Raw genomic sequence first — 26,126 nt, 5'->3', positions numbered from 1 at the left:
GGGGTAGGTGGTGTAGGAGGTCCTTCTGTATTTGTGTTAAATAAAGAAACTGCCTTGGCCTTTTGATAGGACACTTCTGGAGAGGAGGCCATATCAATGCAACCTAAGAATGCACTGTCTTAGCATAGCTTCTCCCATACAAGATGGAGGATCAGTTTCTAACCCAAATATATTGGCAGTGGCTGCCTGTAAAGTTAAGGAGGTTAAGAATTGGGACTCAGTGGGAAGGGTCCCAGGATCAATTAGTAATGTCTGTCTATGGAGAACAGCAAAGAAGGAGAGACAAATATGTGTGATCAATTAGTAATGCCTGTTTGTGGAGAACAGCAAAGAAGGAGAGACACATATGTGTGATCAATTAGTAATATCTGTCTGGGGAGAACAGCAAAGAAGGAGATAGATATGTGTGATCAATTAGTAATGTCTGTCTGTGGAGAATAGAAAAGAAGGAGACACAGATATGTGTGCTGGCTTGAAAGGATCCTGGTAAAGCTTACAGTAAATCATACTGCTTGTTTCCTGTACATCTAGTAGATCTGGGACTTATTTTAAATGCCACCTGATAAGCTGTAAGACATATAGCATGTGGTCTTTAATACTTACAAAGAGTTTAAACTCTGACTGTGTTTCTTTTTTTTATTTTGTTTTTTTAAAATTTATTTATTAAGGATTTCTGCCTCCTCCCTGCCACCACCTCCCTTTTCCCTCCCCCTCCCCCATCAAGTCTCCCTCCCTCATCAGCTTGAAGAGCAATCAGGGTTCCCTGACCTGTGGGAAGTCCAAGGACCGCCCACCTCCATTTAGGTCTAGTAAGGTGAGCATCCAAACTGCCTAGGCTCCCCCAAAGCCAGTACGTGCAGTAGGATCAAAAACCCATTGCCATTGTTCTTGAGATCTCAGTAGTCCTTATTGTCCGCTATGTTCAGAAAGTCCAGAAAAAGCATGGGATAAAACCTGACTGTGTTTCTTATCAGGGGTTCTTGGACTTTATTTTCCTCTCTATAAAGTGTCGATGCTATTGTCTTTAAAGCATTAGGATGAAAATGAACCACAATTAGACATTACTTCATTTTGTTAACTTTTCCTGTTGGTCTTTTAATGTTGGCCAAGAAACTGAATCATGGGGAACAACTGGTTGACCTGTTTATCCAGTACTTTGGTTGCAAATGGCACCAGGTATATGCAGCAACCTCAGGCTGCATGGGAACCAGGTAAGACTTGTTGGGCAGTCAAGGATATGATGGCAAGTCTACAGATAAAGACAGGTTCTATGAGGCATTATGCATTCAGTCATAGAAGAAAACCCAGCCAGGGGCTAGCTCTGCTAAGCACAGTGTGCCCTTTGCATTTATAGCCATTTGAAAGTTCCCAAGTTTGAAAAAAAAAAACTGCTTTGGGCTGGGTCCAGGCCAGGACTCCTGAGCTTTCTTTACACTTTGGTAACTGGCCCTTTGGGCTTTCTTTCCTGAGCTCCCTTGCAAAAGTAAATGGATTTTCTAATACCTTTGTGTGACTTGCTATATGCACATGGTCCACTGAAGGTAAGCATTGGGAGTTACAGGCTCAACCCCCAAAGGGCAACCCAGCTTCTCAGGAAAGATAATAATCTTTAAAACAATTCATGTTGTAGCCAGGAGTGGTTAGGGTCCTGAATGCCAGGGCTGACTGTCAATCTTCAGATTCTAGACATTTTCACACAGCATTTGGAGGTTACGTTGGTATTTAATACCATAGGTAAACACATGTCACACCTGAGAAGAAAAAGTGATACCCTAGGACAAATAAAGAAGCCAACTTGCCCTCTGTGGATGTTTATTAACATCTACAGGGACCGTGGGAATGGCTTTGTACATATGGGTCATTGGCAGCAGGGGTGGGAAGATGTCACTGTCTAGGAAAAATACCATGGCTCAGGCTTCAGCTTCTGCCTTCAAACCAAAAATAACTGAATGTGTGGCCAGAGCAGAGTGGACAGCAGTGCTGGCATTTCCAGCCCTGGCCAAGGCACTGCAGCCAATGCCACTGCTCTGGGGACTTCGAGGACATGGCTCACATTCCGTTTCCTATTGTAGACTGTCCTGCTCCTTTCCATTTTCCACATGGAAAATCCCCATTTCATAGGCAGCACAAAGTCTGAGTGAGCAAGCATGTTTCCAAACTGCTCTGTCAAAAATCCAAGAGTTCAACATGAGAGTTCAACTACACATACACACACACGCCCACACGCACACGCTAACGCACATGCACACACACACACTAGATTTTATGATGTATCAAGCTAAACGTTTAGAGTGAGTGGGGATTGTAACAGAAGCAATGATCGTCATTCCAACTATATTTAGTAGGATATGATCTCTGCGCTTCAGGGAGAAACCAAAGGAACCTAGCAGCAAACTCTGCAATCCTCTGATATCTCTGTAGCCAAGGAATATTTGCACAGAGGGCAAGAAAGTAATTCCCACAGCTCTAGTGGGGCTCCATGGAGACATAGCCCAATTGTTACGAGTGCTTTCTGCTCTTCCAGAGGACCAGAATTTTGCTCCCAAATACCAAGGTCGACTGGCCTACAACTACCTGCAATTCCGGCTCCAGAGGATCTGAAACACTCCTCTAGCCTCCATGAGCACTGTCACATGTATGCCCAGCATCCACAGGGACACACATAAACAAAAACAAAACACACTCCAGTACTAGAAAAAAAGAGAGGGAGGGAGGGAGGGAGGGAGGGAGAGAGGGAGGGAAGGAGGGAAGGAAGGAGAAAGACACAGAGAAAGAGAAGGCAGAGGCATTTTCTCAAGCTGTAATCCTGAGCTAATTATGGTATTCTGTGGCAGTCCACATAGACAATGGTGGTCACAGATAATTATAATTATAATGGGGTCTCTGAAGAACTGGTACTGTAGCCATCTGAGCTTCATTGTGCAAGGCTTCACTCACCTGCTGGTGGTGTGAGCAAGCCTATACCACCTATCAAAAGAAAGCACAGGACACATACTTGATAACTACGTCGCCCATTTATGGATGAGCCATACCATATTTGTTATCTTACTAGGAAGTTTACCAACAAAATAAAGTTCACTGTAGAAATGCATGGCATGTGAGGCAGCATTGTATGAAGAAACCACGCAGGGCGACTGCCCTGTACTGTCTGGGCATGGGGGATGTGTCAACATGCTCCATGCCAGTCACACGATGATGCAAATCTACGCCTTTCTCAGAATGCATCACTGTGATGCATTAAATGATGCACAGCCATATGAATTCTTATGGCTCCAGCATGCAGCTAGGAGTGAATGTACCCTGAGATGACCCAGGTAGAAAAGGCTACCCCTTTAGCATGCTATAACCATCTTTTCCATGTGCACATAAATCACGTAGGGACCTGAGTTCCTAGCATTCTCCAAGATGCTGGGGAGGTACCAATCCTCAGACCACGCTAAAGAGCAAAGGCACAGATGAAGTTCGACAGTACTGCTACAGTCTGAACAGTACCAAAGATAGGGACTTCCTCAATCTCCTTTGCCAGATGCTGAACTAGACATGGGAAAAAATAAGTTTAAGGTGACAATTGTCAAAGAGAAGGGGCCATCTAGTGGGGACAGGGAAGGCATTCAAGGGGAGCTTGCTCTGCTGAGTTGGCTGGACTGTGTACAGCAGGCAGCCCCCAGGAACCCAGGTGCCTCTTTCTTTCTGGTTGCTATGGGTGAGGAGACATTTTTGACACCCTTGGCCGATTAGATAGCAAGTGCCACCAAGATGAGCAGGCCCTTCACTAATCTAGGTGTCCCACCTCTTGAAGAACCCCCAAATCCTGCTAACTGTGGGCTCGGTAGGGATCAGTTACAAGACTGGTGCTCACCGCTGCTGTCTGAAGGAGTTATATAGGTGAAAATACCTAAGAGCAGAAACCAAGTAACAGGAGCCATTAGGTCATCAGTGGCTGTCTTGTCCTTTGGGCCTCGGAGTACCTGCAGCTGCCCCACAGCAGGGATCTTACTGCATATGTCACACCCTGGATGGGAGACCCCAGCAGTAAGTGTAGTGTGACTTCAGAGAACCACTGCGCTGTCTCCTGCCTGTTCTCACCAACAATCCCTCCAGTTGCAAGCTGACGAAGTCATACTAAGGCACAGGGACAAGTCGAAGCTCCCAAGATCACGTGTCCCAAGACCACAGAGCTCTGCTTCTTACCACAGCTGCCAGTCTTGCCTCCCAGCCCTGGTCTCACCAGGGACCTCGACATTTCCAAACCCACCCTCTTGTCATACCTAATGATAATTTAAGAGTCCCAGAATCACCGAGGTCTTTCTCAGGAGTGTGCCGGTGTGAAATAAGATGGAATCTTGAAGATCAATGCTGCCAGTGATTTGATAGAAATGATAACTTCCCTCGTTGACATCCACCCACTTGTTGGTATTGTTCCCAAAAGGCCACTCTTAGATTCATGTACTGGTCCCTGGCAACTTCTAAGTCCTGCTGGGGTGTCAGCAACACAATATTGTGGTTCCACAGCTCTCCCAGAGTTCTGAGTCCTTCAACTGAGACTTTCTGCTGAATGATTAAGTCACCAGCTACATGCAAGGTATGAATATGTCCTCTGTGCACAAAACAGAAAGGGCTGAAAGGGTCCTTAACCAGAGCATGCTAGTGACCAGGCTGGTGGCTGGATCCCCGGGGTCTCGGCATCTACAAGTATTCTTAGCTATTTGGTTTAGAATTTTCCACCAGTAGTAGGCATTCAATGCACAAGGATTTTAGTTGAAAAAAGGGTCCATCCATTTTCAAAGATAGGCTATACCTATTTCATAGATTCCAGAAACCTAAGTCATATAGGAGGGTGACCTCAATGGTTTTCAACCTTTCTAATAATGTGGCCCTTTAATAATGGTTCCTCAAGTTGTAGTGACCCCCAACCATAAAATTATTTCATTGCCACTTCATAAGTATAATTTTTCTACTGTTATGAATTGTAATGTAAATATCTCATATATAGGTCACATACGCGATACGTAAACCCCTCACCCAAGAGGGTCATGACCCATTAGGTTGAGAACCATTATTCTAAGTAACGGGAAGTGGATGCAATGAACAGGACAGACGTTTCACAGGGCTGCAGCCCAGCTTCTGTCCCTGCACGGAAAGAGCGCTATGCTGCAGTCTCTGACCCAAGTCTTAGCCACTTGTAGTTGTGGGAAGGAAGCTGCTTGCCACCTACAGGATGAGGCTAAGATGACTCCAGGAGTCTTTCTAGCTCCACAAAGGATGAGAAAAGTCACTTAGCTGAAGCTACCAGGAGCCTTGACGGTCTAAGGAGAAAGTTGGGTCTCATCTAAGTCCTGGCAGGGTCCGTGAAGGAAGGGAGCTCTGAGGGGCTCTTCAGCCAGACTCGCTCTCCTCCCATGGGTGCACACCACCATCTTGGATGACTTTGTTCTGGGCATGGCAATTCAGCAGATAAACACACATCATTCTTGGGGTAAAGAGGCCCTCACAGTCGTATCCCAGAACTGCCACTCTGGGGCAGAGGCGCCTCCTGGCAGTTGGGTTTTCTATCATAGCGATGACATCCAGCTAACAGGTGCTGGTTCACACTGCTCAGCATGCAGGTGGGACTACATTGCCCAGCTTGCTGCTGGGCTCCTGCAGTGGCTTCATAGTGGTCTGTTCCTTTCCCTGCGGAAAGGTGTCAGGCGTGGCCTGGGCAGACTGAGAAATGCCGTGGTCAAGGCTCTTTTGAGGGCAGGGTTCTGCACTTTATAGAAGACCAGAAGTGCCTTCTCCTCACCCAGGCTTCCAAGTTGCATGTTTGGAAGGCAATGGAAGCTCAGTAGTGACTCTGCAGGCCTGAATGCTGGAGGAGGAGGAATGGAGCTGGGCCACTTTTAAAAGCATCCTTGAGCAGGGGTGGTGGCACATGACTGGGTGGTGGTGGCACACACCTTTACTCCCAGGAGGCAGAGGCAGAGGCAGACAGATCTCTGTGAGTTCAAGGCCAGCCTGATCTCCAGAACAGGCTCCAAAGTTACACAGAGAAACCCTGTCTTTAAAAACCAACCAACCAACCAACCAACCAACCAACCAACCAACAAACCAACCAACAAACCAAGCAAACAAAAACCCAAAACCCAAACCAAGCAACACAGCACAACAACAACCCCCATCATGGGATGGATACAGGACTCTTAGAGAAGGGGAGGAGGAGAAAGAAGAAACATGGGTGAAGTTTCAGGCCAGCTCCACTGAGAGCTCCTCTAGGTATTAGTGAGTTCTACTCTGCTGAAATGTCATGGATCAGGGCAGCTTGATTTACATAGCAAACTCTGAGATTCTAAGTAGCAAAAAAAAATGAAATATGGACAAATGTATAAAAGGAAAGGAGGACAGCATGTTATGGACTTTCTGAATTTGGATAATAAAGCCACACCCAACAAAGAATGCTAGGACTGACTTTGATGGGGGAGGGGGTAAAAGAAATGAAACCATACTCCCGAATCTCTCTGAGTCCTTGCAGGTAGCCACCCACCACGATGACCCTTTAGTAAGGAAGGGTGGAGTAGTAGCCTCCAGGGTCTGTGGAAGCTGATTAGGAGATGAAGATGAGGTCATAGGACCAACAAGGAACCTGCCAGAAAACCCTAGGCCACAACCAGACCCAAGACATCATGCCCTTGTGAGGAAAAGATGCCCCCTTCTTGGTCCTCAAGAGGGCCAGGCTCTGAGTAGACCAACTGTCTTAATTCAATATTTCTAACCAGTTATGACATTTTCAGAGAGTCTATGTAGCCCCTTCCTTATAAGGCTAACCCGTCGGATGGAGTGTGGTGCCTGCCACCTCCCAGGTATAGCACACAAGCCAGCTACACCACACAGGCTGCTAGCAGGCGACCTGCCAGCCCAGAGCTGTATGTATTCCCTTGGCGTTCCTCACATTGTACCAGGCAGTTCTTCCTTAATACAAATTACAGACGAGCTTCCGCGCCTCCCACATCTGGGTTACGGTTTGCTTTCCTTCCTGCTCTGGGGCCAAGACAATTCCTTTTCATTTGAACTGTGTCGACTCCAGTTATGAGAACATTTCTCCACCCGCCTCCTTCCTTCCCTCCCCTCTGCTCCAGACGTGCTTCGGCCTACTTCCCGTCGGCTTTGTGTCCCAGAGATTGGATCCCTCCTGTTTTGAGTAGTGCAGCGGTCAAGAAGTCCTTGAGTACACAGTCAGCTGCGTTCCCCCTGACCCCTGCTGTCCTCGGCTCACCTCTGTGACGTCACATCCGGCAGGAGACATCTAGAGCGAAGAGGGTCCAGTTCTGAGGATTCATGCGATCTGCTAGAGCCATCCAGGTACCTGTGGTGCCCCTGGCTCTGTTCATGCTGCCGTACAATCTAATCATGGTGTTGTGTGGATCTGTGCCTCAAGGACGGTGAGCACAAGTAGTTTGACTGAGATTGTGTATAATGTTTGCGTCTACAAGTGCTTATGTAACAACTAGATGACTAAACAGAGTTCCTGACCAGTGCATCTGATATGAGACTGTGCCCCTCCACACTTCCATCTTCTTCTCCAACATCCCATTACAGGTGATTTTAGGCTCTGTGCTGTACGCTTAGTAAAATGCCCTGGGAGGAGACAGTTGAAAGATACCCAGACCAAACCCCCTTACAGTATGACTGATTGACTAGCAGGGAAAATGCGTGCAAACTAAGGGTGACAGAGGGGACAGGTCCAGGAAGGTAAAACAGTTTTGGGCATCACTGTGGCTCAATACAGAGGGTCCCCCAGAAGGATAGGGATATGGGAGTGATAGACAGAATCAAGAAGGTGCCTGGTGGTTGGAAAAGCACTGATGGACCCTCTGTGACGCCGTGTCTCCTGTGGGTCTCTCCTGGGATACAGTGAGCCTCCTGGAGAGCCTCAGGACAAGTGGTTCAGGTGACTGTGGGGAAGCACGGTCACTGGTGTATCTGCACACCCCAGGTGCATCGATACAACACACTGCTCAGATGGCTTCTAAGCCCGGGCCCAAATTTCTATGAGACCAGCCTTGTTTGGGGATCACAGACTCAGCCTATGGACCAGAGAAGGTGCAATTCTCAGAGCAGGGAGAAACTGTTTTTCAGAAGGGCAGAGAGATGTCAGGAAAATGCACGGATAAGGAAACATTCACCCTGAGGATCAGAAGCAAGAGACTGGCATCACAATTGGCATTTGTGTCATCTGAGAAGACTTCTTTTTTCCCCCATTTATTTATTATGTATACAGCCTTCCTTTCATGTGCGTCTGCACACCAGAAGGGGGTACCAGATCTCATTATAGATGGCTGTGAGCCACCATGAGGTTGATGGGAATTGAACTTGGGAACTCTGGAGGAGCAGTCAGTGCTCTTAACCACTGAGCAATCTCTCCAGCCCCCATCTGAGAAGACTTCTGCCCAGTGTTGTAAAAGATGTAGAGTTTGCACAGGATTGCCAGGTAGACACTTATTCACCCCAGTGCATGCAGAGTTTGCACAGGATTATCAGGGAGACACTGGTTCACCCAGTGCAGTTCAGGCTTGTCTAACAAAGCTCCTACATTCAACAAAGATTATTTTCTGCCAAGGAAAATCACTACTCATACACAGACACAGTACGTATGGTGGTTTTTTTTTTTCTGCATGGGTAGTCAGGATGTGAAATGTTCATTTCCCCACCAGCCCACCTAAAGAACTATAGCTTTCGACATTGCCCAGGACCACTTGGCCTTACCCAGCTGAAAGGCATGCAACATTCTCTGCATGAACACACACTGCATACATCTGTGCTGCCTGCACACGTTCTTGGTTTCCTTTATCCTAGACTACCAACTGTCTCTGCTGATTTCCAGGCCTTCCACTGCACCAGACAAGCTCCCACAACTATGTGCCTCTCTTGGTACTCGCTGCCACATTTGACATGACCTCTCAAAACGTAAAGAGGGTCAAACCAACTCTCATAGAATCATTTTACACTACAACTTCAACTCTGACAGCCTATCTATACATACACACACACACACACATGCATACACACATACATATGCAGAGGCATGCATGCATACACATGCATGTATATGTAATATTCTTAAGGTAATACTGCAATCTCTACCATTTTCTTTATTGACCCAAGACGGTATCCCTGAATTTTTTGCTTCAAATGCAATCAGGGGTCTGACATATATATATTATCAAGTGAGACAGTCTTTTTCAACACTGATGAAGGCTGAACCTTAAAGTCATGGGCCTATGAGGGAGGAAGAAATGCTTATTTCTTGCCATTCCTCTGATCAGTACCTTGTACCTCTCCACATAAGGAATCTGATTACTTGGACCATGTTGGTCCATATGGGTTGTCACACTCCAAAGATTGCCCCCATCCCTTCATAGACTGCACCCTATCAACTAGCAGCTGGTATCACAGACCTCTGAGGTGAAAGAGACCTACTGCAACCATCTTCATCTTCCCATGATTAGATGCTACCACCAGTGGCCACGGCAGGATGAAAAGGGCAAGGGGCTAACATATACCTGCTTTACCACTGGGGTTTCTTATGCGGTCACTAGAAGAGAAGGAGACAGCTGTGTTCCGTCAAAGCATATGGCCAGTGTATCTATTCACCAGAACCCAAACAGCACGGGGCTGCCAGACAGGACAGTCTTTATTGGTCAAGCAGACAACCAAGGTCAAAGATATTCTCTTGAGAGATCAAAACTGCTGTCAGTCTGAGAACAGTTCCCAGTCCACTCATCCTCCAGGCAGCAAACAAAGCAACCCCCTTCCAGGCTCACACCACCTTTCCCAGGGTGTGAAGCCCCATGGCATCGTCAGGGCCAGGTCTGGCACCTCCTGCCTTCTAGATCAGGGCCGAGGGGCAGATTGATTTCAGTATCATTGTTGGTACTTCTGCCCTGTGAATGTTGTTTACAGCAAGTGAGCAGCTGCCCATAGCATTTATTTCCTTCAATAGATGGTATCTTGTTATTTGGACCCTTATTTTAGTGGGTCTATTTTTATATCAAATGCATTATCGTACAAACGATCCCAAATCATGCTAACTAGAGACTAAACATTCTCTCTCTCTCTCTCTCTCTCTCTCTCTCTCTCTCTCTCTCTCTCTCTCTCTCTCTCTCTCTCTGTGTGTGTGTGTGTGTGTGTATGTGTGTGTACATGTCATGGTTTACAGGAACCCAAGAAAGCCAGAAAAGGATGTTGAATTCCCTGGAGCTGGAGCTATAAGCAGTTGTGAGCTGTCTGACATGGGTGCTAGGAATTGAACTCAAGTAAGTACTTTTAATTGCTGAGCCATCTCTCCATCCCAAAGACCATGAATTTTTTTTTAAAAAAAATCAGTGCTACAAATGTCCTTGGACACACCAGTCGCCTTCTGATTGTATCCAAGGCCTGCTACACAAGACTGAAGCCATGACTGGCGTGGCTAATGGGGCCAAGAGCCCATGGTTGGGTAGGCCGAACTTGTTCCACTAAGTGGACATGATATCAACCTGCCTTATACCCCTGGATAGAGCAGCTCTCAATCCTTATCAGAGAAGCTTTTTTTTTTTTGCGGTAGATTATTAATAACAGAGAGACCCACAACTAGTTTATTGCCAGAGAAAACATGATGGCAGAGTCCACAGCCATGAGCAGGACATCTCCACCACACCCCTTCTCCCAGGGATCACCATGGCAGAGTGCACAGCCATGAGCAGGACATCTCCACCACACCCCTTCTCCCAGGGATCACCATGGCAGAGTGCACAGCCATGAACAGACATCTCCACCACACCCCTTCTCCCAGGGATCACCATGGCAGAGTGCACAGCCATGAACAGACATCTCCACCACACCCCTTCTCCCAGGGATCATCATGGCAGAGTGCACAGCCACAAACATCTCCACCACACCCCTTCTCCCAGGGATCATCATGGCAGAGTGCACAGCCACAAACATCTCCACCACACCCCTTCTCCCAGGGATCACCACGGCAGAGTGCACAGCCATGAACAGACATCTCCACCACACCCCTTCTCCCAGGGATCACCACGGCAGAGTGCACAGCCACAAACATCTCCACCACACCCCTTCTCCCAGGGATCACCATGGCAGAGTGCACAGCCATGAACAGACATCTCCACTACATCCCTTCTCCCAGGGATCACCACGGCAGAGTGCACAGCCATGAACAGACATCTCCACTACATCCCTTCTCCCAGGGATCACCACGGCAGAGTGCACAGCCATGAACAGACATCTCCACCACACCTCTTCTCCCAGGGATCACCACAGCAGAGGGCACAGCCATGAACAGACATCTCCACCACACCCCTTCTCCCAAGGCTCAGGGATCACCATGGAAAAGGAACTGGAAAGACTCTGTCTGAAGCCGTAGCTGACTGCAGGAGGACAGCATTTTCTGGATGCAACAGGCAACTGCACATACGAACTCTCGGGAGCTGTGACTGCTTGCACAAGACCTGCGGGAGCTCAAGCCAGACAGCATCCCAGCATGGGGCGGTCACCAAGTGCTACCCCTGGCTGTGGAGCTATTGGCAGCTGATGGCTACTGGAGAAAGTCAGTTTTCTTCAGGGAGGGGGCCCCTAAGAGGCTGCTCACCCCGCACTGAATGGCCTGTGCTCATGCACATACTGGCAGCACGAAGCAGATGCAATGGGTTTGGAAAAAAAAAACAGTAAAATTGGGAGAGAACAGTGGTGGGGCACACAGAGAAGAAACTGAAGGGGAGGGATGGGTGGGTTTAAACACATTTTGTGTATGTACGAAAGGCTAAAAAGACAACAAATTCGGCTCTAATTTCCCAACTTCTGGTTCTCAAGTAGGAGCTAAACAATATCTACCCATTAGGCTGGCTCATTCACTTAAAGGATGGGAAGCGTCTTACCCAGCACCTGCCCTCTAGGACATGGTTAGCAAATAAGTTCTGATCCAGCCTAAACACCATTAGTATGTGACTAATCTGTGAATGATTGACATTATCAGTACAAGAACTGTCTACTTAACTTATGAACGAGGACATGGGTGGTTGTAAATTGGATTCAAGTCTTTTATGGTCCCAAATAAATCAACTTTGACAAAAGAGTTAAGAGAAAACTCTGTGGAGTAAGAAGATGGTTCAGTGGTTTAAAGCATCAGCTACTCCCTTAGAGGACCCAGGATTGAGTCCCAGCACCCACAAGGCAGCTCACAACTGTCTGCAACTTCCAGTTCCAGCGGATTCAACATTCTCTTCTGAGGTCCCTGGACACCAGTCAAGCTCGAGGGGACACAAGCATACATGCAGACAAGACACACATACACATAAAATTAATTATCTTTTAACAAGATGAAACTAGGCGTACATACAAAGATATCCCCCAGAATCAATAGGAAGGAAAGCACAATTCTCAGATGCTGGTGAGGTCACTGCTGAAAAAAACTCCCTCTCACACCCGCGGAGATATTTTTTTTTTTATTGAAATCAAACCAGAAGCAAAATCATGAAGTCAGATGGTCCACACACAAATGAAACGTGTGGCTCATATGGAAGAAGAATGTTCCACCTGCAGGTGGGATGGAGCACAGCCGCCCACAGAGGGTCCTGACTAGGGGGCATGCTAGGAAGGAAAGGAAGAGCCAAGACCCTGGTATAAAAACGCACACCGTCCACTCGGCACCTCCCCTTCCCAGTACTTTGTCAGCAGGGACTAGAGTATCAGTGACCTGGGGACCCCCTCAACATATCCAAAAGGACACATTGGAGGACCACACACTATCCCAGTGCATCACCCATTTTGGGTTTGGCCTTTGCCTTTGCAGAGAGTGCAGGCCTTCCCTTTTCTAAGCAGTCCATATGGCCCATCCCCCACTGTCCTTAACCAGGGTGACTAGAGGGGATTTCAGAGAGGGATTATGTGGCTTGGCAGGTGGGGGTTGGAGGTGGGTAGGGCGCTGTAGCCCAACAAAGACACTACTCAGACAACAGACTTCCTTGGGAACACTGTAATCACCAGACTTGGAGGAGGCCAAATGCTGGCGGGCTTTATTGGCTTCCATTCACAACAGTGTTTGTTTTTGTAGGTAATTAGAGTTTAGTAGCAAGCTATAAAGAATTCTACAAGTAACTGTACACAGTCTATAGCTGAACGGGTACTGAAGGATGCCTGCGTCTAGCCATTCAGCACTGCAGACCTCCTGGGCTAAGCAGCCAGTCTTTGACCCAGTGGTTCGTCAGGAAGAAAAGGCCTCTGTGCTTTCATAATGTGGCATATGTGTGCCCCAGCGTATGTGACAAAAAGAGCACTGTGACAATGACTGTGGTACAGGATGCTGCCACAGAAAACTGCAATTGATGTGCCAGTAGCTCAAAAACTTTATCCTTTTTTAAATTTATGTGTATGTATGTACGTGTGCCTTTGTGGGTCTCTCTGTCCATCACATTCGAACAGATGTCTGCGGAGGCCTGAGGACATCAGGTCCCTTATAACCACAGTGAGCAGCCAGATGTGGGTGTCGGGACTTGAACCCAGATCCTCTCCAAAGAGCAGTACATGCTCTTAACCACGGCTTAGTAGCTAATTGGCTTTGATTCACGATAGAGTTTGGTTTTTATAGGTAATTAGAGTTTAGTAACAAGCTATCAAGAATTCTTCAAGAAACTGTACACAGTCTATAGCTAAAGGGCATTTATGTTCCAGCCCCTCAAACCATCTTTAAGAACAATCTGTCTATCTGAATGTCTGTCTGTCCCCCCCCCCCCCCGTGTGTGTGTGTGTGTGTGTGTGTGTGTGTGGAGCACAGTCCAGATGGTGGTAATGGTCTCAGGTGAATTGTGGTACCCACAAGGCTAGCTGGCCTGTGAGAGTCCAGGGAGTCTTCTGCTTCTGCCTGCCCCATCTCACCACAGCAGGGTGGGGATTACAGACACATGCTAGCTAGCTCACCTAGCTTTACTTGGGTTCTGAAGATCAGAACTCAGGCCTGCACGCTTGAGTGGTAAGCATTTTCTCCCACTGAGCCATTTCTCCAGCTCCTCCATATAATCTCATTTGACTATTCACAGACGCTCCCCTCCTCATCCCTGAAGCTCTGCATTCTTAAAGCCCTTAAACATCTGATTCACTTTCACATACTGAGATAGGCACCTACTGAGGCCATGGTGGTCTTTGCTCATGAGGCCCTAGGGTACCGAGTTTTAACTACTGGAAAGCAGGGATATAAATGCAATGAAAAAAAAATAGTGAGGGCCAAGTACTGTCACCAACAGCTAGGAAGCAGCATAGACATGGAGCGAGGGTGTACATCAGGGCCACTGACTGGTTTTGTTAGACCTCGGTCAATAAATACATGTTCCTATGCTACACACACAACATCCACACAGCACAGTCTCCCTCTGCCCCACATCAGGGTCTCCAACCTGTCCAGAGGAGTCAACTGCCAAACCTCCTACAAATGGGACCAGATAAACCGGACAAAAGAGAAAGGAAGGCCTGAGACTTCGCTGTTGCTCCAGGAAAACAATTGCTTTTCTCTCCTTTGTATACACTGGCTTTCCTCTTGCAACGACTGGACGTAACAGTTAAGGACTTGGACCCCTTCCTGGGGAGGTCATTAGTAAACCATTTACGACCATTTCCCAAGAACTAGATTTCCATTTATGTTCTATACAATCCAATATAAATTTTCCCACTGCTCTGCATGCTCAGGTTTCCTCAACTTGATTTTTTTTAAAAGTTCTTACACAGTCACATCACAGATTTTCCCTTCAGAGAAACATAAAACAGACATCCTTTCTAGCAGAAAGGGTAAGCGCTCAGGCCACGGTTGTAGAATAGGCTGGCTATCTGCCCCTGGGACTTCCTGCAGGTGACTGCAAGGCTCCTTTGGGCTCTATGATTATTTAGTATTAAAATATGAAAGACTTTCCGTCCCTGTGCAAAGGGAGTTGCAGCTGATTCTTCCAAACAGAGACATTGCATTGGCCATTCAGAAAGTGGGGCTTTGGAAATGACGGAAAAGAAAACAGAACGCGAACAGCCTAGCGATAAATCCAACCGTTTTAGAATGATGTCCTTGGAGTGAATTAAAAGACCGTGCTGAGCTTGGAAAAACTAGTACCACGAACCAAGATGCCCAGGAAGACCTCATTGCTGGCTTTGAGAATAAATAAACTTCACATTAATATTTCCACACTCGAGAGGCCGTCCGTGGGGTGGACCCTTTTATTACAGCATCAGCAAAGGCACAGAGCTTCTGTGTCCTGGGGCTCTTTGAGTTCCAGTGGGAAATGTGTCTGGGGAAGAAGCAAGGAGGCAGAACATTGGAGTCTGATACTTACTTGTGGCCCAGCTCATGGGCGATGGTAAAGGCCAGATTGAGACCATTGTCTTCGGCAAGTACACATTTCCTCTTAGCGCTGCACACGCCTCCTAAGTAAGCAATTCCTGCAGCAGAGACACAAAACACATCCTCTTCAGAACGGGGAGGCCCTGACCTCCGGGAAAGCCCACACAGCCAGAATCACGCACGGCCTGGAAAGGAGCAAATGGGGACACGGCTGCCTACCAGGCAGGACCCTGAGCCTGGCTTGTGCAGGACGCCGGTGTAGGTATCCATAGCAATGACAGTGAGCACAAACATCTCACAGGTTCCTGGTGTGGGTCAGGCAGAGCGCTGCGTGCCTTATCAAAGCATCTGCCTCCATTCTCATCACTGAGAACAGAGGCAACCCAAACCAAGTTCAGAAACAGGAGAGAGACTTTCCCGGGTCACCTGGTTTGACACTTAGGGCTCAGAGCGAGAGACCGGCAAAGTAAGCCGGATTTGGAACGTAAGGAGGATGTCCTTCTGGCTCGGACATGTCCTTGAGAAGGACATCCTTAAGTTTTGTACTTTTGTCTCCCACTAGTCCTGACCCTCGGGGAGAAAAGCGGCACAGGGCAGGGGTATGGGAAAGAGGCAGAGTACAGAGGGTAGGAGGTCTGAGTGGGCATCAGTAAGCCAATGGCCAGGGTTTCCCTGAGAGGAAGGCCCACTGGTGAACAGCATGGATGGCCTAGGAGAGCAAGGCTTCAGAGCTCAGCCACAGGGCAGGGGGAGTGTCTTCGGCAGGCTGGCTCCAGGTTTCTTGCCTTCCAGAGAGCTCTTGGTTACTTCTGTTCTCTCTGTTCTCAGGACGCCATCCCTCCAGAGATTACGGCAGCGAGGTCTCTGTGTGCCTGCCCTTTGCCCTCCTCTATCACTGGTCATGGACCCGGCGCAGGCTGACCTTCACAAAGGCCTGGATAGAATGGGGCAGGGGATGAACTGGTCTCCTTGTGAGGTCCCATTGGCTGAGGCCGAGAGCTGATGGAGGAGCACAGCTGTGCTTTATATTCTGGCTCAGTGCCATGCTGGGATCCCTTGAGGGAGCAATGCCTGCTCACTACCGCCATGGGTACCAACCCACTCACTGAGCTCCATCCTGCCGGAGCTCAGACCTCCTTCATTAATTTTCCTGAAATGTCACAGGAGGAAAGGATTTGTCACAGAAAGAAGGAGGACTATCTAAGGGAAATTATCTCATTAAAAATGACCGCCCCCTCCCCATTTAGAAATGAACTTATTTCCTTAGCATGAAGCCAGCTCTGGGTGCTGGTTGCTGTGCTTCCCACACCTTTCGCTATTTGTGGTCACTCTTATCCTCCCCCTCCGGAGCAAGAGGGGGAAACAATGCCTGGAGGGTCCATGAAAGAGAAAAGTAGGGTTTTCAGTACAGCTTAGAGGTAACTGAGTGATGCTGAGGGCAGGGTTTGGTCCACAGTACCACAAAGAAAAAACATCATCAAGCTGTCACCTAGTTTGGGCACAAACAGGGCATTCCCTCTTTCTGGGTCCCCTTCATGAGGTACAGAAGGGCCTCCCGTGCAGGTTTTGCAGAGAGACGCAGTTCTGGGGCTACCAATGGGCGACACATCCCACATTCCACAAGATGAGCAGCGGTGCTGTACCACAGGCCGACCTTTCTCTGGAAATATGCAACATGCATGGCCAAGGTTGCAGAATTTAAAAGCAGCAGCAGTAGTAGCAGCAACAAAGAAATAAGTTAAATGCTATTTTGGTCTCCAAAGACATTTTATGCACGTGGACTTAACAATCCAACAACACAGACAATGGGTTGAAAGAAAACAGCATCCAGAAAGGATGCAATCTGGCTGCCGATTGCCTTCAAGGCCATATTCTGGTTCTGTTTTAAAATGCTTTGTGGGTTGCCACTGGCAGTCCAGCAATATGCAGGTAGTAAGCTGCTACAAGCCCTGATGGTGTGTGCATGGGACACACACACACACACACACACTAAGACACACACTGCAGTGTGAAACACGGGTCACAGTCATTCTGGGTCAATGAACCAATTATAGGCAATCAGAAGCATACATTCTAAGGCAGTCACGTGGTGCGAAAGGAGGCATAACATAGCCAGATGTCCTGTGCTTGCTGTCCTGAGCATGCCTGCTTAAGGGCTCTGTTGCTGAACCAGCAGACCTTAAATGCCACACAAATACTTCCCTGGGTGCTGGCAGAATGGGCTTCCCACTTTAACTGCATAGCATGCAGTGCTATGGGCAGCAGCCAGCAAAAGAGCCTCCCAATAATTGCATTTTAATTTTTCCAAGGTGCAGATGCTTAGATTAAAAAAAAAACCTAGAAAACAAAGGGTCAGTTTATTTATAAGACTCTCTTGCACAAGGGTGGGTTAGGGCCATTGCTTATAATGATTGATTGCAATCATTACCAGCCTGGTGATAAAACGCAGCAAAAGAAAACATAAAAGAAAACTGCTCTTGATCACAAAACACGAGAGCTGTGTGAGGTTATGAGCCGGGGCGTCGAAATGCTTAGGATGTGTAAACAAAGACTAGAGAAAATCCCAGGTTGCCAGCAATGTGAGACATGCTAGGTAAATAAATGGTAACTAAACCATGGAACTCCTGTGGAAAACAGGCCACCAGTATTCAGTGTTTCATGGAAAGAAACAACTATTCAGGGCAGGGGCACTGGAGACCAGGGATGTAATAGTCTGTAGTCTGTATCTAAGGTTTCCCAACTGCCCTGGGGTTGAGGTCACTGAGGTGGCATTATTGGGAGGTGGTGGGTGTCTAGGTGGTGGGCTTGGTGGGAGGAGGCCTTTAGGTCTTTGGGGAACGCACTCTTGAAGGGGAGTGTAGGGCTCAGTCCCTTCCTCCTTTTTTGCTCTCCTGCTATGTGGTGAGCCATTTCCTCCCCTGGGCAACTCCAGCCATCCCACCCAGATTGCACAGGAGACCTAAAAGCGATGGATCTGATGGACAGTGACTGGACCCTCTATATCTTCCTCAGAAGATGCTTCTCTTGGGGACTCATCCCAGTGGTGGAGAGCTAACCAACACAGACCCTGATCACCTCAGCCTCCTCAAGGCACCAAACTGGAAAAGGCCACTACATAGGTCTACATTGGTCCTTGTCAGGAAATAGGGAAAAATTAGCTTTCTCTGCATCAATTTACTTAAAAAAAAAAAAAAGACTGCAACATCTGCTCTGCCAGCTGCATGCTGCAGAGTCTCTTTAACTGTAATTCCTGTCAGCAAGGTGTCTTGCATCTCACTATTCATAAAATTCTCCACAAAAGAAATCATAGTAGGGCCCATTATATAACATCAGTCCCGCACGTTTGCGTAGCTTCTTGGAATGAAAGTGAAGCAGAAAGGCTACTGCCGTTCAACTGCGCGTCTCTCCAGGAACAAAGCTGCCTGACCCATCCCTATGGAGGACGAGATTTTTTTTTTTTTTGAATAGGGAAACAAAGGCTTAGTAGTCAGGTGCACAGTCAGTCCTCACTGTGACAAACCCCCAAGAGAGACACCTCAAGGAGGAAGGCTTGGCTCTCAGTCTGAGAGAGGTTTCAGTCTTTGGCTGGCTAGTTCTTCATAGGAGACTGTGGTGAGGCATATAGGCAGGATGGAGCAGAGCTGCCCTCTTCACAGAAACCAGAAAGCACAGCAAAGACAGGAAGAGGTTCAGGCAAGATATCCCCATTTGAAGTTAAGTTTAGGGATTTGCTTCCTTCACTAGGTTATTCCCCTTAAGAGTTTTGGACCGAGTAATGAGTAAGCCATTTGTTAGGTCAAAGCCACCATGGTCTAGACCTCTCTGGTCATGCCCTCATGGACTCACTCAGAGATGGGATTGACTGATTGCCTTGTCTTGTCTCCATCAAATGAAGTTAATAATCAAGATTGATCATCAATGTTGGAGCAGGATAGAAATGAAGGATGCTCTGTCTCTAACACCTTTCGGCACTTCCCCCAAAGCTTAGTTAATGGACAACAATGAATAAGCGTGTGCAGAGAATATTTTCATAAATTTTAATGTGTGTTTCCATAAGGAGGTAGGTGGAATAGAGCAAAGGCTTCTTCTGTTTGAGGTCAAATGTTCCTAAGCCTAAAGAGTGGAAGACTCGATATATATATTCTCCAATCTTAGTGGTAGTTGCCTCTGGGATGTGGTAAAGGGAATAGAGATCTTTAAAAAGCCTTTCCCTTTCCACCTCTTTAGGAGCTACAGTGGGGCTCTTGAGATGGACCAGGAGGTAAAAGACTTGAGTTTGATCCCCACAACCCACATAGTGAGGACAGAGGACCAACTCCCATAAGTTGTCGCCTGACCCCACCTCACACACCATTGCATGAACATGCCCCACCCTGCTATAAAATAAAGAAACAGAATGCAAATAAAAAGAGATTAAATTAAGGTATCATATTGGACTTAAACTTCATACCATTAACATATTGTATATTTCATTTATTCCAAATGCCACAACAGGGGCAAAGGCAGGAGCCAAAAACAGAAACAAGACCCACCCCCTTGGACTGTCGTCCCAGATATACAGCGCTACAGGAATCAGATAATGCAGGAAGGTCCCAGCCAACTCAATGGGATGCATAACTGCATATGTACTTAAGCAGGGATTTGTCCCGCCTCTACTGAAACCCTGGAATAAACAGGAGAAAAGCGCATACATACAGATGAGTGTAGACATGGAGGAAATAATGGATTCTGAAGCCAGGGGATGTTTAATTCATACCACCGGAGTTCCCACCCCCCCACACCTTCCTGGCCATGCTGACCACACATGGGCCCTCCCTCTTCTTTCCTTCTGTGGGAACACAACACAGCGGAGAGGCAATCGGATGAAGAGGCTTAATTATTTACTTTTTCAGTAAAGAGCTGCACGTAAGCTTATAATTTATAAACTCAAGACTATCTATTTGATCTGCTGTAGACTCATGGAGTAAACACCACACAACTGTATAAGCCCGGTTTCTGCACTAAATCACAGTGTGTAAACCACCTGCAGCTGTTGGGCTTGTCACCCTTTAGTCAGAGGCATGGGGGCTCCGCCTGCGAGCTAACAGTCAAATTTCCTTGGCCACTGCACATCGCACCGACAGCAGCCGACCTTCCACTGGGCCCTCATACTATCTGTGACAAGGGAGTAACTCATATCTGTTCATTCGATGCACCTGTCACTGTCGAGTAGCTTATGTTCATCTTTATTGACAACTGTCTGCAAGGTGGTAGAGATTCAAACAGTGAGTATAGGTGCAGCTGAACTTGGGGATAACATTTAAGAGCAAAGAAAGGTCTTAAAGTCTAATAGGTGACGAATGAAAAATAGCCAGTATTGATTCTCATTCTTAATAATAGGTAAGTTATATAGACTTTTAAAATAATATATACAAATATATATATTTATATTAAGACTTGTTATTATATATTGTTGATTCACTTCCATTAAATCCACGCCCATGTAATTCACGTTTGAACAAGAATGCATAACCGTTCTTTCTCCTCTCTAGGATTTTCTCCACAAGGCTCTATAAGGCCCATCCTGGCACCTCACTCTTAGGAACACTATACTTGAACGCCAGGCTCAGAAGTCATTTGAAACAGCGAAATTACAAAGAGGGGCACAAAATGCAACCCACGTGGCTCTAAGCACACTGCAAGGGGCACTTGTTACGCACGAGAGCTGAACGAGGCAGGCGGAGGATGGCCTGGTTGCACCTCAGCCAGGAATGTGTCTGAGGTGGCTCACACTTCTCAGCACGCTGCATACGTCCATGGATGACTGCCAGAGTGTTCTGAGGACTGGAGATACTAATACATCGCAGCAAGTGGCAAAAACAAATCAGAATATCCTAAAACAAAATCTCCAAACCCAGAAACAACCTTCATGTTGGGCAAAAGAAACTGCTTCTCAGCTGCGATAAAGAAATTTCATTTTCATCTTAGCGCTGCTCCTGTTCCCATTATTCTCTCCAAATTACTTGATCTGCTTGGGTCATCTCCTCTCTCTCAGTTTGTTTCTGAAATCAGGGAATCGCCAGGACTCACAACCCTGCAGAATAGCCTCTGCATAGTAAGTCACTGGTCATCCGAAGGACCCCAGAGCCCTGTGGCAGCATAGGATCTAAAAAACAACCAGGAAACATGTTGCTCATGGTAAGGCTCCAAAAGGCTGGTGAGGGAAGTGGCCAGACAGACTCAGAAGCTCTGTACTCTACACCTGCTGTGCCATGACTTTCTGTCTCACCGTGGGGCACCTACCTCCTGGGGCAAGGTGCCTTGCTTTCCGAGACTTTGACTTGTCTTAGCAATTCCCCCACCAGGATATGCTCTGCTTGCCCCTAGTCTTTCTGTGTCCCTTAGCATCAGCCACGTAGATAGATGAGCTAGTCACGGTCTTTATTCCTATACCACGCAGAATATTAGAGCAATGGCCTCAAAGAAGGTCGCTGGTCCCTTTCCCAAACAGCACTGTAGACAATTCCACAGCCAACGAAAGATGCTTATGCCTTACAGTCTCTGTCTGAGAAGAGCCCTGGGAGCTGAGAGATTTAATAGCCCACACGAGGTTAGATGAAGGAGTAAATGAACAGGGTAAAGATTTAAAAAGTGCGTTGTTGACGTTCTGTTGTTCTGATTTTGAGTCTCAATGTAATTTAGAATAATCCAAACAGTATGGTATTAACATAAGATAGACATATAGATCATGGGAACAGGACTCAAAGTCCAAAAAAATTAAATCCGCACATTTAGGGTTTGTTGATTTTTGACAAGGGTACCACAATCATTCAATAAGCAAAGAAGTATCTTTTCAACAATGGTGCTGGAAAGCTACATACGGAAGAAAGGTGTAGCCATACCTCATGCCACACACAACACTTAAGTCGCAAGGAATAAAACCTCAAAATACAAGCGCTTGAATTAGAGCATCATCAGAAAGCAGTGAAGGAAATCTTGGCCTGAGGCGTAGGCAGTGCCATCTCAGATGTAACAGCAAAAGCACAAGTCAGTAGAAGTAAGGGAGTTCTATTTTCTGCAACAGGAGAATGGCTGGGAGTGAAAGATTTAGGAGGGATATGGAGTCACCTTCATTTTGTCCACCACGCCAAGAGTCAACATGCTGGCCCATTCTACTTGGAAAATTCCTGTCCCCTGCAGCGTGTCCCCACTTTACTATATGGCTTGCTGTTTGCTTGTGTAATCCTGGCAGCAACTCCACCAGTGAACTGAGCTAAATGTGTAGTATACTTACACTCGACAAGACCCCCTACTCTGTCTCAGGGTGCTTGTAAACATAGATCAGACTCAGGAGAGGTCATGGGGGCTAGGCCTTGTTCTCTGTAGCCAATTTGATAATAATATTACAGCTGAGGATACAGACACTCTTGGATCAGTTTCTAAGGCATGTCCAAGATCTCAGGCTTGGGAAAATCATGTAGCAAGTTCCGAACCAGGAACTGAAGGTCTCTGGGTTGGGTGAAGCAGTAGCTCCTAGAAGCTATGCCCGCTGATGCAGTAAGGGGCCTGAGTGTAAGATGTCAGCATAAGGAGTAAATATTCCTGTGGAATTTAGAAGTCGGAAGCAAAAGAATTTCTCCCAACAGTTTGCTATGCTCTGTAAAAACCAAAACAGAACAGGAGAGGGGCAAGGTGGGAGGAGAAATAAATAACTGTTGATATTCAACAGGCCACAACCAGTGTGAGCCAAGTGGATTGAGATTCTGCATAGATTTCTCACCCTCAGAACAAGATGGCACTTTCCATCTACAGGGCCCACTGGATGGGAGGAGACATCCAAGAATCCAGCATCAAGTTCCTCCACTGACCTTGGCTCAGGGCTCAGGGGTTTCTGGAACAGGCAAGTCAGTAAGAACAGCCCCCAGCAGGTTCACCTCGGGACATGGGAGGGGCCTTGACAAATCTCTTATTCTGACAAACACTTCATCAAGTGTTTCCTGACTCCGTGTCCACGATGGGCCCCAAGCCAGGCACAGATTCTCAGCTGAGTGAGAACTGCAGTGTGTGGAAAAAATGTCCCTGAGAACATGGTTGTAGCCGAAAGATGAGAACTCAGGTAGAAAGGTTAGTTGACAAGTCATCAGTCAAAACCCTGGGCCCAAAAGGTGGGACTGGGATTCTCTTCAGAACACTTGCACTGGGGACCTCTTTGATGGGTGCACAGGAGTCCTTCACTGTTCTCCCTTCCTCCTTCCTGTCACTTGTTACAACAGAGGTTTCCCTTGCTTCTGTTGACTGAGCAAACACTCCTGATCCCCTTTATCAGAGTCTGTGGGCAGTATTTATGAGTGTGGAGGACCATGTGAGCCTCTAAGTCTCTTTTCAGAAGCATGCTGTGCCTGGTCATGTGACTACATCGGAGATGCTCAGGGAGCCATAAAGAGTTTGCTGTTCAGGTACGTGCTTGTACCCTAACAAGATCACCCTCCCCCAGGCATATTTGCTCACCAGTGTGCCTGTGCAACCGTGGTTCTGTGAAGCAGCCCTGTAAGTTGGCTGCATGAAGCTGATGCCCACATTCCTATCCCAACAAGCTAAGATAGATTTTGAAACCTGTTTAGGGGGTAGTGGGAGTCATTTTTGTCTTTGACAAAGACTCATGATGTTGCCCAGGCTGTCCTTGACCTCTTGACCTTCCGACCTCCAGCTCTCTGGACCTACGCTCAATCATCCTCCTGTCTCTACTTCTGCATGCTACAGACATGGCTACCACACTGGGCTGAATTTTGAAAGCTTTAAAACACATTATATTTTGGTCCACAATTTTAAAATAAATGTTATCAGTCCCCATCAGTGACTTTAAGAGCCTTCTATTGTCTCTCTAAGTTGGTCCCCATCTCCTTACTGGTAAACTAGACTGCCTCCCCTCTGCCTAGGAAAAGCTGGGGTTTTAGGCAGAAGTAAGGCTGAAACAGTTTGTCTAAAATTCCTTCACTGTGGGGGGAATGAGATCCCATGGGCTTCCAAAGGGCCAGAGAGCCCCAAGGCAATTGGAGAAGAGTTAAATGTTCCTTCTGTGAAATCAAACATTATTTGGAAGGATGGGTCCATGACTGTCCCTGAGACCTGATCAAGCATGTTGAGTCCCGATTTCTCAGCATTTGTGTTTGAACTGAATGTTGAGCAGCCACCGACAAGGCCATGAGGGAGGGCTGCTAACATGTGAGCTGAGAGCCTGGGAAAGGAGGCAAAGCACTTGAGGGTGTGTATGGATCCACTGTGACAGAATGCCTGACAGAGCAACCTGAGGAAGGAAAGGCGTGTTTAGTCTCACAGTTACAAAGATGTCAGTCCGTAGTTGTTTGCTGCGCATACTTGAGCAAAAAATTATGCTGGCAGAAGCATGCAGTAGACAGGAAAAAGAGAAGGAATTATGAGGAGGGGCCAGGGCAAGATACAGGTTCTTAACTGTATATTCATGTTTGTCTATTGGGTTCCAGGTTGTACCTTTGCCATCCAACAGTCATGCTACTAGACAATCCATCAAGGGATTAGCTCACTCATTAGGCCAAAGCCCTCATGATCTTTCCCTGGAATGCCATACCCCATAGGTGTCTCTAACTCCCCGTAAGGGTGCCAGTGAAAATGAGCCGCCGTACATGTAGAGTAACCACGCATGTTCCACTCACGACGTTTGTAATCATCCTTTTCCCCGGCACTGGGAAATTCTCTGACTAAAGTGGCCCAAGGGAGAAAAGATTCCTGTTGGCTCTGAGCTTGAGTGTACAGCCAATCAGGGTGGGGAAATCAAGGAAGCAGGAGCATGTGGGGGCCACTGATGACACTGCCTCTGTAGTTAAGAAGCATAGAAAAATGGCTAGCTCTCAGCTCAGTTTCTCTTCTGTATTGAGAATAGGAACCCAGCCCAGATAATGGTGCTACCTTCAGCTGAGGTGGGTGTTTCTTTCTCAGTTTAACCTAATGTAGACTGTCCCTGACAGGCAAGCCCAGACACTTCTTTCCTAGGTAATTCTAGGTCATGTCGAGTAGATGCTCAATGTTACCAGCATCAAGGACTAAGTTATATGGACTATATATATATATATATAGTTGAGCCATAACAATGAGTGTGACTTGATTTGTAGGCAGGGCTTTTAGGAAGCAATTAAAGTTAGATGGATTATAATAGTGGAGCCTTGATAGAACTTCTGTCCTTATAAGTAAAGGTACAGACACCAGACAACCAGAAGACATGTTTCTTCCCCAGCTTTCTGAATATGCACAAGAAACCTGGAGAAACTGTGATGAGAAGGTGACCATCTATAATCCAGGAAATAGGGCGCTCACCAGAAACCATCTCTACAGCACTTTGAACTTGGCTTCCCAACCTTTATAATTATGAGAAAAATAAGCTTATCATTTATACCATCCAGTCTTTGATACTTTATCAGACAGTACAAGAAAGCTAATCTACCCAGAGGGAGGCCCAAGTTCAAACAGAAGTACCCTGTGTCTTCCTTGCTCACTTGGGTTACCTGTAAAAGAAGCTCACCAGAGCTTCTCACTGATGCAGTGCTGGCTCCAGACTCACTGTGAGGACCAGCCTGATGCTCAGAACATAGCTAAATAACCAGGAACCTAGCTGGAGGTTGCAGGTAGACAACTGTGGTTGAATCAAAGGGCTGATTACCAGTGCATAAAAATCATGCCACACACTAACTAGCTGGATTCAGAGGCACACAAGTGGCCTTCCTTAGCCATTTGGCAACAGGGTATCCCGCCAAAAGGAGACCTC

At 47.1% G+C, this 26,126-nt stretch overlaps 1 protein-coding gene across 1 annotated transcript in view; it reads right to left on the bottom strand.

Annotated features, from left to right (window-relative positions):
• The window catches only part of Adamts17 (ADAM metallopeptidase with thrombospondin type 1 motif 17), a 315,038-nt gene that overhangs the window by 169,550 nt on the left and 119,362 nt on the right, over positions 1-26,126 (bottom strand). Inside the window, exon 8 of the mRNA XM_075952745.1 lies at positions 15,345-15,450. Within this exon, the coding sequence (XP_075808860.1) occupies positions 15,345-15,450 (106 nt within the window). The remainder of the gene's footprint in view (positions 1-15,344; positions 15,451-26,126) is intronic.

Source organism: Microtus pennsylvanicus, chromosome 18 (assembly GCF_037038515.1).
Source record: "Microtus pennsylvanicus isolate mMicPen1 chromosome 18, mMicPen1.hap1, whole genome shotgun sequence".
In the NCBI taxonomy this organism is placed as follows: domain Eukaryota; kingdom Metazoa; phylum Chordata; class Mammalia; order Rodentia; family Cricetidae; genus Microtus; species Microtus pennsylvanicus.
Note: the sequence above shows the minus strand (reverse complement) of the source record. Positions and strands in the feature narration are given on the sequence as shown.